Source organism: Microtus ochrogaster, linkage group LG2, assembly GCF_000317375.1.
Source record: "Microtus ochrogaster isolate Prairie Vole_2 linkage group LG2, MicOch1.0, whole genome shotgun sequence".
Taxonomy (NCBI): Eukaryota; Metazoa; Chordata; class Mammalia; order Rodentia; family Cricetidae; genus Microtus; species Microtus ochrogaster.
Genome location: NC_022028.1, coordinates 53,403,501 through 53,420,379, shown reverse-complemented (window position 1 = coordinate 53,420,379; position 16,879 = coordinate 53,403,501). Strand labels below are relative to the sequence as shown.

Genomic DNA, 16,879 nt, shown 5'->3' with positions numbered 1-16,879 from the left:
CCTGCCTCTGCCTTCCCGAGTGCTGGGATTAAAGGCGTGCGCCACCACCACCCGGCTCAGCCTACTTTCTTATCCACCCCAGAACCCACCTGCCTAGGTGATAGTGCCCACAATAGGGTTGTGGGTCCTCTTGTATCAATCACAAATTAAGTGACTTGTCTATAAGCCAATCTGATGGGACATCTTCTCAGTTGAGTTTTTCTCTTTTCAAATGAGAGCTAGGCTGTGTCAGGTTGCCTTAAAAACTACCCAGTACTATAGGGCTTCTGACCTCCTCCAGGCTTAGTGAACATGGGACAGTTATCTTTAAGGGAAGCCAGGCTGAGCCTACTTTCATAGCCCCTATTTCAGTATTTCAGAGGGCAGCCCAGCATCAGGGCTAGGGGTGGAATGGACAGGTTGTTCCAGTTACCTTGCAAACTTGATCTTGTATAACCTTATTGTCCACAGGTGAACCAGTGTGTTATTGGTACCGCTCAGGCTAATAAGAAATGAAGCTGGAGCCAGCGCCTGATTCCCAAGCAAGCGAGTGTGCATGTATCTGTGTTTTGGTGTGTGTGTGTGTGAAAGATGCTTTTATTTGGTGGACAACATTATGTACCTAACTATAAAATAAAGACATTTTGTTGCAGGCTTAAGGCATTTTCCTTAATCTTAGATTTTTTTTTTTAAATTATGTATAATTGTTTTGCCTGGGTGTGTGTGCATAAGCACCATGTGTCTGTCTGGTGCCCCTTGAATTCAGAAGAGAGCTTTAGGTCCTCTGGAACTGGAATTAGGGCTGTGAGCGGCTGGTGGGTTCTGGGAGCAGCACCTGGGTCCTCTGCGAGAGCAGTAAAAGTGCTCTTAAAAGCTGAGCCATCTCTCCAGCCCTCATTGCCTGTATGAAGGTCTTGTTAACACGAGTAGCTGCTAGAGGAAGGTACTGTGAACAGATATCTGGGTTTTTGTTTTTTTGAGACAGGGTTTCTCTGTAGCTTTGGAGCCTGTCCTGGAATTAGCTCTTGTAGACCAGGCTGGCCTTGAAATCAGAGAGGTCCGCCTGGATTAAAGGCGCGTGCCACCACCGTGAACAGTATCTGTAAGCAAGTAGAAGTGTCCATTGCCGTGTGTTTTGCAGAGTGAGGCTGTGGGCATTTCACTTAGCCAAGAACTTGGCTGTCCCGATGCCCCCTTTCTATCCTTCAGCACAGGAAGTTATATCCATAGCTGCCCACCACCAGGCCCAACCAGGGATAGAAATGTCCTTGTCTGGTGTGAGTGCCAGTGCGCTCCACATTCTCTCCCTTTCCCTGCCCAACGGTTCGAACTACGGTTCTCTGCCGCACGCTGTCCATTGGCTGCCCGTGGACACGTCACCTAATCGGTACTAGCCGCGACGTCCTTTTCACTGCCCAGGAGTTCAGTCACACCAGGGTTCTCGCGGCGGGAGGTGTGGCTGCCTGCCCAGGTGCAGCGCCCAGGCGGGGTCGCGCGTGCGCAAAAGGGTGGGGCGACAGGAAGTGTGAATGGGGGAGGGCGGTGCCGTGTGCAGAGGCGGAGCTTGGAGTGGCCACGGGGGCGGGGCAGCTAACGGATGTGGCATGGGGCGGAGCCCAGCCCTGACCTGCAGGCTGGCTGCCAAGAGGGTTATTTCCTGCTGCTCTTGGAGCGAGCCTCCCACCCGAAAAGGGGGCTGCTAGGATTCCCTCGTCCTCCCCGACCGGCCGCGCCCCTAACCGTGCAGTGCCCTCCGGGCCTGCCGGAGGTGCTGCCCGCCCCTCCGGCTTCTCCTCCCCCCTGGTGCTCCCCACCCACCACTCCTCCCTCCCTCTGCCGACTCCTCCTGCCGCTGCCGCTGCTTTGGCTGCTGCGTCATACGCCCCAGAGCAGCCAGGACGGAGGGGCTGGGCCCGGGGACCCCCTGGCCTCCTCCTGCACGCCCTCCGGCGTCCACACACACTCTTCCTGCACTCGGGGCTCACCCACGTCTCTTGGGTCTGCTCCTGCCTGTCTCCCAGCTGCCCCAGCTGTCACCGGTAAGAAGGCGGGAGGCCCTGAGCGGGGGCAGGGAGCGGGGGTCGGTGCGCAGGAAGAGACGTGACAGCCTCCTGGTCCCGGTTTAGGATCTGGGTTGGGCTGACTCAAATTCCTCCTCAGACTAGCGGTGTAGGGGAGTAAAGACCTGGACAGGGACACGCCCCCCTCCTGGGGCACTCAAGGAAGTTATCTAATCTTGGGGCAAGGAGCCTCAAATTTGAGGGTGACCTAACATAGCCTGGCACCAGGATAGTTGTTCTAAATGAGACGCACAGGCCCGGGGAGGCAGCTGTTTCTACTCAGGGAAACAAATCCAGAAAAGCTCCTAAAATATCCCAAAAGGCAACAGAGCGTCCCAATTAGGATAACTCTAAACAGCTGGGAAAGGTGAACCTGCGTGGTAACCTTGGTCCTGCAAGCATCTCTTCCCCTGAGGTCCCTGGGAGGTAGGGTGCTACAGAACTAGGCTGAGGAGACTAGGGAGAGGAGTGGAGTCAAGGAGCTGGCCAGGGTGACCCACCTCCTTAGGTGTCTAAAGGATTAAGAGGCTGGGGTTGGAGGTGCTTGGTCCTAACCCGCAACAGAAAAAAAGCAAAGAAAGCACAAAGCTTTAACACTCAAACTCTCCCTTCCTATTTGACTAGCACCCCCCCAGGATGCAATGGCGCAGCTCCCCCGGCTGAGCCGCTTGGGTGCACCCTCTCTTTGGGATCCAGCCTCCCCTGCTCCCTCAGGCCCCAGACCTCGACTTTGGGAGGGTCAAGATGTGCTGGCCAGATGGACTGATGGGCTGCTGTACTTGGGCACCATCAAAAAGGTAAGGGTCCCCTCCGCTCTCCTGCCACCTCCTCACTCTCCTGACTCTTGCTCTTACTTCATAACCTCTGCTCACCTGGTCCAGGTGGACAGTGCTCGGGAGGTATGCCTGGTCCAGTTTGAGGACGATTCCCAGTTTCAGGTTCTATGGAAGGACATCAGCCCCGGTGAGATCCCTCACACTTGCAGAAGCTGGAAGGCGGGTGGAGGCGCTGCACACCTGCAGAAGCTGGAAGGGGATGGAGGGGCTGGGAGGTGCTGCACACCTGCAGGGGATGGAGGGGCTGCACACCTGCAGAAGCTGGAGGGGGGGATGGAGGCGCTGCATACCTGCAGAAGCTGGGGGGGGGATGGAGGCGCTGCACACCTGCAGAAGCTGGAAGGGGATGGGAAGTGCTGGCTTGAAGTCAGCCTCCTGACACTTTGTTCCCTCATAGCTGCCCTCCCTGGGGAGGAGCTCCTCTGTTGTGTCTGTCGCTCTGAGACTGTGGTCCCTGAGAACCAGCTGGTCAGCTGTGAGAAGTGTCGCCATGGTGAGAGAGCAGGGTACTTGAATGGTAGAATTTGCTCTGGGTCTTCTGGATTGCCACTAGCCTTTCTAGCATTGGTTTTGTGTCTCCTGCCAGTCTTCACCCTGTCACCTCATCTCTCAGTAGAGAGGGAATCATAGGATGAAGGTGACATATACCACGCCAGATGGCTTACATGCATCCTTTTCTAACCATGCTTCCTTGAGCAAGGCCCTCATCCGCTATAAACCTGTTTGCTCACTTGCAAAGTCAGGGTAATGCACACACACCCGGCAGGACCATGGAGGTATGCACACAGTGGTCTACTCTCAACATTGTCCTTATTCAGCGTATCACCAGGACTGTCACGTTCCCAGGGCCCCAGCCCCTGGAGAAGGAGAGGGCACATCCTGGGTCTGCCGCCAGTGTGTCTTTGCGATTGCCACCAAGGTAAAAGCAGCTCTCTGCCCCTTCCTGTGGGAGCCTTCCATGATATCTCCCCTCCTGCTTCTGAGGTCCTCACCTGTTCCTCTGCAGAGGGGAGGCGCACTGAAGAAGGGGCCCTATGCGCGGGCCATGCTGGGCATGAAACTCTCTCTGCCCTACGGACTAAAGGGGCTGGACTGGGATGCTGGCCATCTGAGCAACCGGCAACAGAGCTACTGTTACTGTGGAGGTCCTGGGGAGTGAGTGATGAGGGGTGCGAGCTGGGGGCGGCGTGGTGGTAGTGGAGCGAACAGGGTGAGGGGCCCCATGGCAATGGGGGCGTGGTGGTGGAGCAAACAGGGTGAGGGTGCCCCTGTGGCGATGAAGGCCACAGGCAGACTGTTGTCCTCTTGAGGTGGAACCTGAAAATGCTGCAGTGCTGGCGCTGCCTTCAGTGGTTCCATGAGGCCTGCACCCAGTGTCTGAGCAAGCCCCTCCTCTACGGAGACAGGTGAGCCCGAGGGAGACTGCCCAGGTGCCTTCCTCACCGGGCGCCCTCTGCCACTTGTTGTGCAGGAGGGCTGAAGGAGGTGCCTTCTTGACCTTACTCTGTCCAGATTCTATGAATTTGAATGCTGTGTGTGCTGCGGTGGCCCCGAGAAGGTCCGACGGTTACAGCTTCGCTGGTGAGGCGGCTGTACCCTCAATTCTATTGCCTGCTACTGTACCCCAGTGACTCCTGACTTCCACAGTGCTGACGATGTCATGCTCCTCCTAGGGTGGACGTAGCCCATCTTGTCCTCTACCATCTCAGTGTTTGCTGTAAGAAGAAATACTTCGATTTCAACCGAGAGATCCTCCCCTTCACCTCTGAGAACTGGGACCGTCTGCTCCTGGGGGAGGTAAGGGTTCTACCATTTGGGACCTGGGGTGGGACATGAAGAGGAATGACTGCTCCCTGACCTTTACTCTCTTCCTTCAGCTTTCAGACACCCCCAAGGGAGAGCGCTCTTCCCAGCTCCTTTCTGCACTTAACAGCCACAAGGACCGGTAGTCAGGAAAAGGGGCACGGGTGATATGGAGTCTTGATGGGGGAGCTGTACCACAGCACTGACCTGCTGACTCTCTCCTTGTTCTAGTTTCATTTCAGGGAGGGAGATTAAAAAGAGGAAATGTCTTTTTGGTCTCCATACTCGGACCCCTCCTCCTGTGGAGCCTATCACTGGAGATGGAGCCCCCACCAGGTCACTGGTCCAGAGGGGATAGAATCGGTTTGGAGGGTACATGTATAGGAATATGGGGGGTCTTGGGGTGCCTGGGAGGGGGCTGGGGGGATAAGGAGGCCTCTTACAGCTTCCCTTCAGGGCAGGGCCCTGGGGGAGGGGTCTCACGTCCCCTGGGGAAACGCCGGAGGTCGGAGCCAGAACCCCTGAGAAAGAGGCGGAAGGGGAAAGAGGAGCTGGGGCCGTCCACAGCAGCACACAGTCGGCATGGGTCCCAGGAGCAGAGGGAGCAGGCTCGTCTACGGAGGGCACTGCAGGTACAAGGGCAAGGGGAATCCTGTTGGGCAAACTGGTGGGATGAGGAGAAGGACCAGGGACCATTACAGGGTCCCTCTGGCTTTTCTTATAGGCCTCAGTGTCTCCACCACCCTCCAGCCCTAACCAGAGCTATCAGGGCAGCAGCGGCTACAACTTCCGGCCCACAGACGCCCGCTGTCTGCCCAGGTCAGTGCCTGATCGAGATGAGCCCCAGCTATTTCCATTCTCCAGCCACTATCACCTGCGATTCTTTTCCTTCTTCCCCTTCGCTTCTCAATTCTTGACTCTAAGAGACTTGTAGCATGAATGACACCCAGTATTCTGGGAGTTCAGTGCACTATAACTGTTTGAACTCTGCCCTTGGTGGGGAAGACACGCTTCCATCCTCAGGTCCTGACTTGCCTGTCCCACACCTCAGCAGCCCCATCCGGATGTTTGCTTCCTTCCACCCTTCTGCCAGCACTGCAGGGACCTCTGGGGACAGTGAACCCCTAGACAGGTGAGTCTGTCGGGTCAGCTCCTTCCTTTCCTTCTGTGGGCTTAGGCTCTTAGTCTCAAACTCTATTTTCATTCCTTTGATGCACACGTGGTCTCCATGCCGTGTAAGACAAGGTCTCTGTAGCCCAGATGGCAGCCCTCCTTGCTGGGATTAAAGGCACAAGCCACCCACATGTGGCCTGTCTGGTCTTACTGGTCTTCTCTCTTCCAGATCACCCCTGGAACTTCACATTGGCTTCCCCACAGATATCCCTAGCTCCCCCCACTCAGTGACTGCCTCCCCCACCTCAGCCCCCACCCCCGGCCTTTCTGGACGCTCAGTTCCCCCTTCCCCCTTATGTCCTAGTTTGTCTCCGGGGACTGGGGGAGGAGGCCGAGGTGGGGGTGGCTACCTGTCCCGAGGGGACCCTGTCAGGATACTTGCTCGAAGAGTGCGGCCGGACGGCTCTGTGCAGTACCTAGTTGAGTGGGGAGGAGGGGGCATCTTCTGACAGCCCTCTTCTGCCCGCCTCCCCATCCACACACTGGCACTTTCATGCCCTGACCTCTGACCTCACCTACAGCTGGGATGTACCTGGAGCCATGGGGAGTAGTCCTCCCTACTGCCCAGGCTGGAATCCAGGGGAGTGGGGAAGAGGTCCTCTCCTCTGCCCCTTCCTGACCCCTGATCCCTCATCCTTCTCATTTCCTTTGACGTTATTTTGTTACAGCTTTTAAAGTATTTTTTAAAACTATCCAACCCCTGGGTATAGAGATGGGGGTGGGGGGGTGGTCCAGGATTCCAGACTCTGTATGACTGTAATAAAGAGAAATAAACGACCGTGGCAGACAGTCATTTTGAAAGAGGGGCAGAACACAAGGGCACGAGGCGCTTGATCTTCCACCACCCGCATCTATGTTACACGGGAACAGACAGAGAACAGAAGAGGATTTATTGGGGGTTCGGTCATCACCTAGAAACCAGGGGGCTTTAAGCAGAGGAGGGGGCTGTGGCAGAATCTGTGGCGGACTCTGTGACCTGGCGCACCCAATGCAGGTACGGGGGATTCCCCTGCTCCACAGGCAATGCAATCACCTCAGCAACTTCGTAAGGGTGCACAGATCTGCAGAAGGGACAGAGCTGGGGTTATTCGCTCACCCAAAGGCACACCCCAATAAAGTCCACCCCACCGTGTCCACTTCAAAGCTCTTTGGGTGAGCTGGGGTTTGCCTGAAATGCTTGCGGCCCTGGTCCGTCCCCCAGTACCGCCACAAAGAAAACCTTAAAGTTCTTACCGAACGAACTCTGTCAGAGCAGGGACCAGGGAGCTTTGGGTTTTAATCATCTAAAGGGCAAAGACAGACACAGTTCAACCAAGGGGTGGAACTGCTGCCAGGCGAGAGCCACAGCTGTCCAAGGAGCCAGACACGAGGGGGATTCTCACCATCAACACCTCACTGTCTTCCTCGATCTTCCCTTTCCACTCATAGCTGAAGAGGGCAGAGAAAGAAGGGCACAAAGTCTTGGGGAAGAATGATTGCCCCCCCCCACCCCGCAAAAGCTCTCAGCCCCTTCAGTTAGACTGAGTTTCTGAGTGGCGACTCACATGGACAAGATCTGCGGGATGAGGTTGACGCAGGCTGCCAGGCGCTTCTCTACCACCGCCCTGAGGGTGAAGCGCGGGCAGTCAGTGCGCGCCCGGCCGGCCTGGACTTGGATGGCAGTCCAGGGCCACCCGCCGGGGCAGCACCCTTCCCCTAGCCCAGCTCTCCCTGGTAGGTTCCCAGGTCCCCACCTGGCGATTTCCTTGGCGACTTTTTCATTGGGACAAGTGACAAAGGCTGCAGAAACTGATCCTGGAACGTAGCCGGAGCCCGAGGCCGGAGAAGGCTGGGAAGGAGGGCTTCCAGAAGCCATGGACAGCAAGGCTCGGGGCAGCAAGAGAAGGCGGGAAGCCAGCGGCACCAGCGCGGGCATCCAAAGAATCGACACGAGCAGCGTGGCCTGGGGAGGGGGGGGGCTCAGCGTCCCCACAACTGCCCCAGGACACCTCACGCCGGGCGCCTTTCTGGGCCAGGCGCCAAGTCTCTGCCCGGCCTCCTCGGCACCAGCAAGGAATAAGGCCCCTGACACTTAAGAGACACTTGGAACACCCCGTCGGACCCTCCCTAGGCGCTTGGGGTGCAGAAGCCCAGTGAAACTTGGAGACCGGAAGGGGCGGGGCCAGACTCACCCCTCCGCCGAGCAGGACGACAGGCGCCCGCCCCCAGCTCATGCAGCCCAGGCTGGTGGAGAAGGAAGGGGGTGTAAAGCCGCGCGCTTCGCGGAGCAGGGACGGGGAGCCCCAGAGGAGCAGCCTCCTCTAACCTGGGCGGCGGCCACGTGACAGGAGCGGCCCCGCCTTCCTGAGGGTCTTCAGATCTGCCCAATCCCGGCCCTCGAGTGGCCCGATTGCCCCGCCTCCCGAAGGGGCGGGGAGGAGGCCCCTCTGGCCAATCGGCAGTTAGAACGGAGGCCGTGTGCCGACAGGGCCCGCCCATTTCAGTGAAGCCTCAGCCGGCCGCTGGCTGGGGGACGCAACTGCGGCGGCCGCCGTCACGTGACGGCTCTCGCCCTCTCAGGCGGCGCCGCCTCAGTAGCTGCGGGAGGCGGCCAATGGCCGGACGGCCTCCGGGCCACGTGACTCGGGAGCTGGCGAGCGGCGCCCGCGCTGCGTCAGGCTGGGGCCGGGGAGTCGTCCTGAGCCCCGGAATGTGCCTAGTAACAGTCCCCTCCTCCTCCCCACTCCGAGGCCGGCGGCGGCGAGGGTCTGAGCAGGCGGTGCTGGGTGGGGACAGCGCCCCGCGCCAGCCCGCCCGCCCGCGCGTTAGCCCCGAGCTGAGAAGCCAGCTGTCCCCGGGTAGGGGGCAGCGGGCAGGCAGGCTCAGCCATGGCCATCACGGCCGTGATCAAAAGACGGGGTGACACCTGTATATGGGCTTGGTGATGGGAGGCGCCGAAAACCCGCAAATGAGTGGCGAGGAGAAATGAGTGGCAGTTAGGGTTCGGAGTGATGGCCCTGTTCCTTTTCCCTTTCTGATCCTTGTCCCCTGGATCGGCCCACCCTTCTCTCCGTCTTGGGTCTCCTCACCTTCATCCAATTCCCCTAAGGAGCCAGAACCTGCCCTACATAACCTCCCTGGGGCCCAAACACATCCAGTGACCCAAAAATGGAGAGGGGGCCAGTGAGAGGTCAGAGAAGAGGGAGGAAGCAGCGGGGGGAAAGGCTCTGCCACCCCAAATCACCCCTTCCTCCCCCGTCTGGGGTCCCTGGCACGGGTGCTGGAATTCCCGCAGGCCGAAGTTCAGGCTCTTTCATTTCCCTCTTGAGCTGGGGGCGATCCCTCTGCCTCAGAGATCCTTGTGTGTGTGTGTGGGGGGGGTGTCCAATATTTGGGATCTTTATAGGGTCTGAATTACCTTTCGAGTCGTTTGTGGGAATTGAGTCCATGATCACTGACTAAGATCTCTCAGATTTAATGAGTTTCGGATCTCTTGTGGTCCTCTTTCTCCATCTTTGGGTCAGCTGAATATCTCTTCTCTCACCCCCAAGTCTGCAGTATTTTTTCTCTGGGATATGAATCCGGGGTTTCTCATCTCTAGCTAGGTCCTAAGATCTAATTCTGGCCTGGGGCTCTTTCTAACAGTGATTTCATCTTTTTCTTTGAGTCTGGGTCTCTGTTTTGGGTCCTCAAAACTAACACTTTAGGGTCCGAAGTCTTAGATCAGATTCTAATCTAGGGTTCCTTTCTGCGGGGGGGTGGGGTGGCTTTTTCTCTGAGATCAGGGGTCTCTTTCCTCCTAGATTTGGGTCTGTGAGACTAATTTGAGTGTGGAGTGAGGGATGAGGTATCTTTCTCTGGGTCGGGGTCTGTCTCAGGGTCTGGGGTCAGCTTCTTCAGGACTGCTGCCTCCGGCGTGTATGAGTCAGGGGTCTCTGGCTCTCTCTTTTTCCGGGTCTCCCTGAGGAGGGGTGGGGGCTGCAGAGTCTCTCCCTCCTCCTCCTCCTGCTCTCTCCTCACTAGCTCGCTTCCCCCGCCCCCCCTTCTCTCTCCGTGCTGCCGCTGCTGCCGTTGGCTCTTATTCTCCTCCTCCTCCTCCTCTCTCCTCCTCTCTGCTCCTCTCCGCTCCTCTCTCCTCCTCTCTCCTCCTCCTCCACCTCCTCCTTCTCCCCCTCTCTCTCCCCCTTTTTCTCTCTTCTTTTTCTCCCCCGTCCCCCCCGCCCCCTCCCCCTCAGGCCTGATGAGCAGGTCTCGAGCCTCCATCCATCGGGGGAGCATCCCCGCGATGTCCTATGCCCCCTTCAGAGGTACGGTGGTGGTAGGGGTAGGGGGAGGGCCAGATGGGGGGGCAAGAGGGGGAGGGGCAGGGGGCGGGGGAGAGCCGGGGCCACCGAGGGGAGGGAGCGGCTGAAATGGAGGGAGAGGGGAGGGCTGAGAAGGCAGAGGTGGGAACAGTGGGAAAGGAGGGATTGGAGGTTAGAGGCATAGGGTATGTAAGAGATGGAGGGGCTGGGACACAGGCCTTGAAGGGGGCTGAGGGGAAGATGATGGAGGGGAAGGAGCGTCAGAACGGCATGAGAAGGGAGGATTGAGTTTGGGGGAACGCTGCAGAAATTATTTGGGTTTGGGAGCTGTGTGAGGAGGAAAATATCAAGGAAATAGAGGCATGATCTTAGGAGAGGGGGAGAAGGGGAAAATGAAAACATAGAGGTGGGACGAGAGACCGAGAAGATGGGGAGGGAATTTGGTGAGGGGCTCAGAATGGTAGGGTAGGAAAAGAGGAGGATGGAGGGAGGGATGGGGCCAGATGGAGAAAGAGGGTGGCAGTGGGGGGGTGGGGGTCCAGATGGAGGGAAGAGAGGAGGGAGAGAAAGGATTGGGGGAGGGGATGCCAGAGAAGGAGGACCAAGTGGGTTTTGTTTTTTTGGTTGGGTCAGGGGAGATGTAAGATTGAGTCATGGGAGCAAGGGCCAGGTTCTATTCTGCTGGTGATTGACCCTCATCAGGACTCTTGACTGGGGAAATGCAACCCCTGGGGCCTCCTCAGCTTGCTTCACTTCAGCACTTTGACCCCTTCCCCCACCTCTTATTTCCATTCCCCCTCCCTTCCTCTGCTGTCCATCACTTATATCTTTCCCCCCATATGGTGTCCGTTTGTTATATGAGTCCCCCTTCTGTCCTTCCCCTGTATTAATCCCCTATCTCATATATATTCCCTCTCCCTCTCTTCTAATAACTCCTTATTACACTATCACTGCTCCTGGACCCCCATGTTTCTGCCCCTGTTAGGTCTTCCTCATTCCCTCTGCCCCATGTTGGTTGAAACCATTTGATCTGTTTCCTTGTTCCTAGGCATCTCCCCTCATCTTTGCTTCCTTTTCTTTTAGATTTACTCTGTTATATGTCCCTGAACCCATCCATCTTCTGTTTCCTACCCCTTCCCACCTTGTCGCCAGGGTCTGTGCCTGTTTATTTTCCTTGTATACCCTGCCTTCATCTGCATTCCTCTTTGGTCCCCCCTGCTTCCTGGGGACTTGAGGGTGCCAAAACACAGGTTGTGATGGTTGGAACAGGGGCTCTAAAGAATCTCTGCCTTGAACTCTTGTGGAAGGTGTCATTGCAGTAAACATTTCCCATTTCCTCTTTCTCTGCTATGTTCCTTTGCCTTCCAGGATCATCATCTTTCTTAAGTCTAGACTGTGTGTGTGTGTGTGTGTGTGTGTGTGTGTGTGTGTGTGTGTAGTAGTCCCTAAGCTAAGGTTCCCTGTGTCCCTTTCCTGTTCCTTGTGGTCTAACCTGCTTGCCCCAGCTGCAGCCTGGACAGCTCCTCTGTTTTGTTATGGTTATATGTATCAACAGCTTTTCCTCAGGTTCGCCATGTGTTGAGACACAGTAGGCTTGTTGCCTTGGGCGTCTGTGGTCTAAGCTATGGGTGATGGTATCGTTGTTGTAGTGCTGGGGCTTTGAACCCCAGTGGTTTTCTGCCACTGAGCTATGCTCCCCGGCCCTGTCTGGAGGATATTGGCAGGGTCTTCAAGAAAGCACTTACAGTGAAAATTTGAAAGCATCGTGACTTCTAGACACTTCCATCCCAGGGGCTCATCTTTCTTTCTGACCTGCAGGTTGGGTAAATCTGAGGAATCACCATAATCAGTAAGAGGATGGAGTTTTTCAGAGCTCACTCAAGGCACCAGAAGAAAGCCCAAAGGCCATTTCTCCAGAAATGTGTCAAATTAATGATCCCATGGAGGCGACAGCACTGGTGTTTCTTCCTGTGAAATTCTCTAACTAATGTCTTAAGCCTAGTTTTATCAGCAGTCTAACTTTCCTGGCTCCCTTAAGGCCCTTCATCGTATCTCCATGAATGGTATATGGCAATGGTGCTGGCAAGGCAGCAAAGATGTGGCAGGAAAACCCTCAGGCCTTGAAGGATGCACAGCTGTTGGTCCCTTCTTGTCTGGAAATTTGTTCTTCTTCACATGTCATCCTGGGGTCGTCCTCTGTCATCAGGCTTGGTTGTTCCAGTCTTTCCTTCACCCTTTCTTAAGTCTCTCCCTGTGCTCAGGTGATGTCTCAGCCTGTAGAGCAGGCCTGATCCCTGACTGCTGGGCATGTTATGGACAGAGGCCTGACTGGTCTCTGCTTATCCCAGCACTACATCTCCCAACATCTCCCACCGTCCATCCCTGATCCTTCTCAGCATCTTCTCCCTGGGAACTTCCCCCAGAGGAGGAACAGGGTAGGACCATGGAGGAAAGGAGAGAGAAGGGAGGGAGGCCGCCATACTTTGAACATAGAAGCCTGCCTTCCTGCCTTCCAGATGCTTAGCTCTCAGATTCTCGTGACCCAAATGTTCTTAAACACCCATTTTCTTTCCCACAAGCTAGGTACCTCTCATTCTCCTGAATGGCTGGGCCACATCCTTTGGATGTGGATTATTAACGCCCTCCCTCTGACCTCTCTCTATCTTTTGCCAGTTTCAATAAGTCTTTACTCCCCCACAAGGGAATGGGCAGAGTTTCCACCTTCTCCTGCCCCCGGTAAAGCCCCTCTATGTCATGACACTAATTCTTGTCCCTGATGCCACCCTCAACCCCTTCCCAGAGCCACCTGTGATCAACTCCTCAGTGTAAAGGTTCATCCTGTGCCCAACAGATCTCTCCAGACAGGCGGCAACTCCTTCTCCCATCTGCAAGCTCTTCTTTCCGTTTTAGGTTTCGGCACCCAAAGTCTTGACCCTCCCTTACTGTTTGTGTGTCTCTGTCCCCCAGATGTACGGGGACCCCCTATGCACCGAACCCAATACGTTCATTCCCCGTATGATCGTCCTGGTTGGAACCCTCGGTTCTGCATCATCTCGGGGAACCAGCTGCTCATGCTGGATGAGGATGAGGTGAGCGAGCGGGGTGAGGATGGGTGGGAAGGGAGCAATGGAAGGAGGGCGACTGCGAGACATGGTCAGGCTGTTATGATGAGGATAGCCATCCTTTGACTTCTGCTAGCAGGTCTCTGAGGCCATTGGCAGTGCTGGGAGGAGCTAAGGTTCTCAGGTCTGAGTGTGCCTCCCATTTTCCACTCCATCCATATTGTGGGAAAAGGTTAGAGCCAGGGAGGGAAGACGAAGAGCTAGGGAAAGAGTGAGTGAGCCTCAGCTTCCCCTCCCCTGCCACCCCTAGGTCTTCAGACCAGGATTGAGTGACCCTGAGAAGAGTGGGAGGGACTGGAGGGACTGACAGGGGTGACAGCGGTCAATGGTCAATGGATCTTGGCGAAGGCATGTGCTTGAGACCAGGGTTTGCATAGGCTTCTGTAGGGCAGGGTAGGTTTCCCAAAGGGAGACAGATGCAAGGAGAAGAGGCCCGAGGAGGCGGGCAACTGAGCATGGGCAACTGGGTACAGGAATAGGACTTGGGTGGACAGAGGAGTGGCCATGTAAGATCTGAGTCAGAGGAGTATGGCTTCCAAAGGAGGAACAGGGTCAGTAGTAGCTAGCTCATCAGAGAAGAAGGGTGAGGCCCTCAGGGGTGAGTCAGACATGAGAGTGGTTGGGGAGCCATCTTTGGAGACTTAGCCTGGAAGAGGTGGTGAGAGGTGTCTCTAAGAACTGGGGCTAACCAGGGTAAAGAGGGACCTTGAGGGCAGGTGAGAATGTAGAGACCACCAGACCATAAAACAGAAGCGTCTGGGGAAGCCGGGTCACTCTGGCTGCAGGTGAGGTGCCTGGTACATCAAGTCTGGGGTGTTGGAAGGCGTTTGAATGATTTGGCATCGGTCATCAGCCTCCACTAAGGATCTGAAGTCCTTGGATGGACTGAAGAGGAGAACCAGCATGAGTGGGAACCGGTGCAGGAGTGAGAAGGAGAGAGCCACAGAGATGGAGACAGGGAGGACCCACTAGCCATGGAGGCCAGCAGGAATAGCCTGGCTGGTAGGAAGGTGGGAGTGGGAAGGCAAAGATGGAGCTGGAATAATGAAGGCCCTAGGGACTTGGAGCTGGGTGGATGGTGGGGCTGGGGCCTCGTGGGAGTCTAGCTTCTGGGAGGGGTGGAAGTTAGGATGACGACTCCCAGGGGGAGTTGAGGTGAGGCCCAGGGGAAGGTAGGGCTGAGGGAAGAGAAACTGAGCTGCAGGTGGAGGGTAAAGGAAGGAGATGAAAGGGGGAGGTGACCAGGCCCTCTTGGGGGAGGGGAGGTTGGGTCCCAGTCTGGCCGCAAGCCGGGCTGTGGGAGGGAGACAAGCTGTGGAACTGATTATAAATGCAGCTGCGACAAGCTTGAGGGAGGGGAGGGGGTGAGGAAGGTAGGAGGTTGGGAGGGAAGCAGGGAGAATGGACGAACTGAAGGTCAAGGGGAAACCAGATTCAGGAGGCAGTTAACTCCTGTGGAGTTGCGGGAAGTACGGAGTGGGGTTTGGGAGAATTCTCTAGACTGTGTTTCAAGAGGGAGAACAGGGAACGGAAAGTCCATTTATCAGGGCCAAGTGAAGCTGGCAGGGGCGGAAGGGGCAGGCAGGCTGGCAAGGGGCCGGCCTTCCATGGAAGGGGAGAGGAGGGGGCGGCACAGGCCCGTGGGGTCTGACACACTCCCCAATCCCCTAGATACACCCCCTTCTGATCCGCGACCGGAGGAGCGAGTCCAGCCGCAACAAACTGCTGAGACGCACGGTCTCTGTGCCGGTGGAGGGGCGGCCCCACGGCGAGCATGGTACGGCGGCCGAGCAGGCTCGTGCCCCGGACGGTCGCTGGGAGCGGGCGGGGGCGGAGAGCTGCCGTGATCCCGATACCGAGGACAGGGCGCCCTCGTCCGGGCTGCGCGGGGTACCGGGGCTGTTGGTGAGCGGCCCCCGCGTGTCCCTACGCTGCTTCGCTCCTCTCCAGCAGCGAAGTTTGACTGTTTCCCGGTGCTTGTAAAAATAGTCTCTTTAGATCTTTAATCCCCCGTCCGTGTTCCTGGCCACGGCCCTGACATCCTCCGTCTGAGAACTTGGAGAGGTTGACCTAGTCCCCACACCACCAGACCTGTGTCCCACCGCGAACTTCCATCTTCTTCCAGGCCTGTGGCCTTTCCCTCTTCTTGCCCCTTTTTCGTCAGTTTATTCTGTTTCCTGTAGTTGTATCGCGTCTGCTTTCTTGTTTCTCCCCACTCTCATTTTTCCGTTTCCCTCTTGATCCCCTGTCCCTCCCCTCGCTCTGGGTGGAACTCTGTCAGACCCCCATCTCCTCACGGTCTCTCCCTCTCTCCATCTGTCTCTTCCCCTTCCTCCTCCCTTCTGCCCCCCACCCCCTTCTTTAGTCATTTAAAAAAAGATTTTTGTCTTCCTCTGAGAAGTTCGCTTAAAAGGTTTCCATGGGAACAGTGAGGGGAGATGAAGGCAGAGAACAGGGATCTGCAGCCGAGGTGCAAAGAGACGCCCTCAGTCCCCGGAAACCCCCTTGCCACTGCCCGGTTCCTCAGCATTTCCCTTCCATGACCCCCATTCAACCCCAGGCGACCCCTTTATCCCACCATCTCTTCCTCCCCAGGGATCCAGGCTTCCAGTTGCTTCCTTAGAGAACCAGTGGCCTGTGTTATCCATTGGCTCCAGCCAGCTGCCTTCTGCCTTCTGATAGGTCAAGGCCTCACTGCCCTGGGGGAGGGGGCAGCTTTGGGACCCCGGAGCAGTGGTCAGGGATGTGTGTCATTGTCATGGAAACTGACACGGGTGTAGGTAGCACTCTGAGGCAAGCCAGGAGGTGGTGGTGGAGAGTGTCTAGAGAATGGGTGATGTCTGTCTGTCATGTCCGTGTCTGCTGCATAATTTTTGTGTGCAGTGTGTACCTGTGTGCACCGGAATGGTAACATGATCACAGAGCGTGTTCGTCATGTGTCCTGCAGTTGGCCGCTCTGCCCACACAGTTCTGTCTCCTTACGCTGGGTCCTCAGAGTGTTGAGGCCTTTGGTGTGGGTATCCTGTGTTTTGGGTGGCGTTAAGGTGGCCTGTGGAGGTTACTGTATTGGGCTTTAGTAAAGGCTGGGAATGGTTCCAGGGTATATATATATATTTGGGGGGGGGGCAGGGTTTAGTGGAAGTTAATAGCTGGTGAACGTTTGGAATCTTCTGAGGGAAACAGAGTGTGTCACAGAGGGCATGAAGGATGTGCAGGGGACATAAAGGTCTTTGGGGCCTTGGGGGCTCCGGTCTGCAAAGGTGTTTGCTGAGGCTGTGGACGCTCCAGCCCGGGAGAGGTCGCCGGACCTTTGAGGGCATTGGAATCCAGGGCTCCTCCTCTGCTGGGTGGAGCTGCAAACCCTCGCTCTCTTCAAGGGCTTCTCTCTCTCTTTTGGGGGTGGGGGTCTTGCTCAGGAGGCGATGATGGGAGGACTAGTTGGTTTTGGGGGTCCCTCTGTCCCCCTCCCCCGTCTCTCTCGCGTTGTCTCCGGGCGACGGGGCTCGTGACAGAGGCGGCCACGGCAGCAGCGGTCGCCTAGCAACGGCGGCGGGGCCCGGGCAACGGCGGCAGCGGCGGGAGCGGCGGCGGAGGGAGCCGTTCCCGCGGCTTTCACCGCGCGG

General features: G+C 56.7%; 4 protein-coding genes across 11 annotated transcripts in view; 3 read left to right on the top strand and 1 right to left on the bottom strand.

Moving 5' to 3' along the window:
- Positions 1-627, top strand: part of Kifc1 (kinesin family member C1) — a 14,430-nt gene extending 13,803 nt beyond the window's left edge. Inside the window, exon 11 of the mRNA XM_026785632.1 lies at positions 451-627. Within this exon, the coding sequence (XP_026641433.1) occupies positions 451-495 (45 nt within the window). The 3' untranslated portion in view covers positions 496-627. The remainder of the gene's footprint in view (positions 1-450) is intronic.
- A 977-nt stretch (positions 628-1,604) lies between these two features.
- On the top strand, positions 1,605-6,630 carry Phf1 (PHD finger protein 1). Of its 2 annotated transcripts, none has more exons than XM_005360397.3 (15): positions 1,605-2,018; positions 2,664-2,836; positions 2,921-3,002; positions 3,273-3,368; positions 3,694-3,794; positions 3,882-4,030; positions 4,186-4,281; positions 4,388-4,456; positions 4,549-4,672; positions 4,753-4,820; positions 4,910-5,014; positions 5,124-5,310; positions 5,403-5,497; positions 5,733-5,810; positions 6,021-6,630. In XM_005360397.3, the coding sequence occupies exons 2-15, from the start codon at positions 2,681-2,683 to the stop codon at positions 6,298-6,300; spliced, it is 1,686 nt and encodes a 561-aa protein (XP_005360454.1). In that variant the 5' UTR covers positions 1,605-2,018; positions 2,664-2,680; the 3' UTR covers positions 6,301-6,630. The 2 variants fall into 2 exon arrangements, with proteins under 2 accessions (XP_005360454.1, XP_005360453.1); XM_005360396.2 differs by having other exon boundaries at positions 1,606-2,018; positions 5,730-5,810.
- A 90-nt stretch (positions 6,631-6,720) lies between these two features.
- Cuta (cutA divalent cation tolerance homolog) lies at positions 6,721-8,181 on the bottom strand. 2 transcript variants are annotated; one of them, XM_005360395.3, is made up of 6 exons: positions 8,023-8,181; positions 7,585-7,793; positions 7,396-7,455; positions 7,234-7,279; positions 7,085-7,134; positions 6,721-6,912 (listed from the first exon to the last, which is right to left on the bottom strand). In XM_005360395.3, exons 1-6 carry the CDS (start codon positions 8,062-8,064, stop codon positions 6,780-6,782), a joined length of 540 nt encoding a protein of 179 aa, XP_005360452.1. In that variant the 5' UTR covers positions 8,065-8,181; the 3' UTR covers positions 6,721-6,779. The 2 variants fall into 2 exon arrangements, with proteins under 2 accessions (XP_005360452.1, XP_026641444.1); XM_026785643.1 differs by having other exon boundaries at positions 7,585-7,785; positions 8,023-8,180.
- A 1,822-nt stretch (positions 8,182-10,003) lies between these two features.
- The window catches only part of Syngap1 (synaptic Ras GTPase activating protein 1), a 30,732-nt gene continuing 23,856 nt past the window's right edge, over positions 10,004-16,879 (top strand). For all 6 annotated transcript variants that reach the window (XR_003378113.1, XR_001229229.2, XM_026785619.1 and 3 more), the window contains exons 1-3: positions 10,004-10,137; positions 13,102-13,223; positions 14,928-15,033. Coding sequence is in view for 4 of the 6 variants with exons in the window: in XM_026785619.1 (XP_026641420.1) it covers positions 10,071-10,137; positions 13,102-13,223; positions 14,928-15,033 (295 nt within the window). In the remaining 2 variants the exon portion in view is untranslated. The remainder of the gene's footprint in view (positions 10,138-13,101; positions 13,224-14,927; positions 15,034-16,879) is intronic.

Bases quoted from the DNA above. Each gene is read 5' to 3' on its own strand.
- Phf1 (XM_005360396.2), top strand. From the start codon at position 2,681: ATGGCGCAGCTCCCCCGGCTGAGCCGCTTGGGTGCACCCTCTCTTTGG. The intron at 3,003-3,272 runs GTGAGATCCCTC...GTTCCCTCATAG, and splicing joins ATGGAAGGACATCAGCCCCG to CTGCCCTCCCTGGGGAGGAG. The intron at 4,282-4,387 runs GTGAGCCCGAGG...TACTCTGTCCAG, and splicing joins CCCCTCCTCTACGGAGACAG to ATTCTATGAATTTGAATGCT.
- Cuta (XM_005360395.3), bottom strand. From the start codon at position 8,064: ATGAGCTGGGGGCGGGCGCCTGTCGTCCTGCTCGGCGGAGGG. The intron at 7,456-7,584 runs GTGGGGACCTGG...CTTCACCCTCAG, and splicing joins GTCGCCAAGGAAATCGCCAG to GGCGGTGGTAGAGAAGCGCC. The intron at 7,280-7,395 runs GTGAGTCGCCAC...TGCCCTCTTCAG, and splicing joins ATCCCGCAGATCTTGTCCAT to CTATGAGTGGAAAGGGAAGA.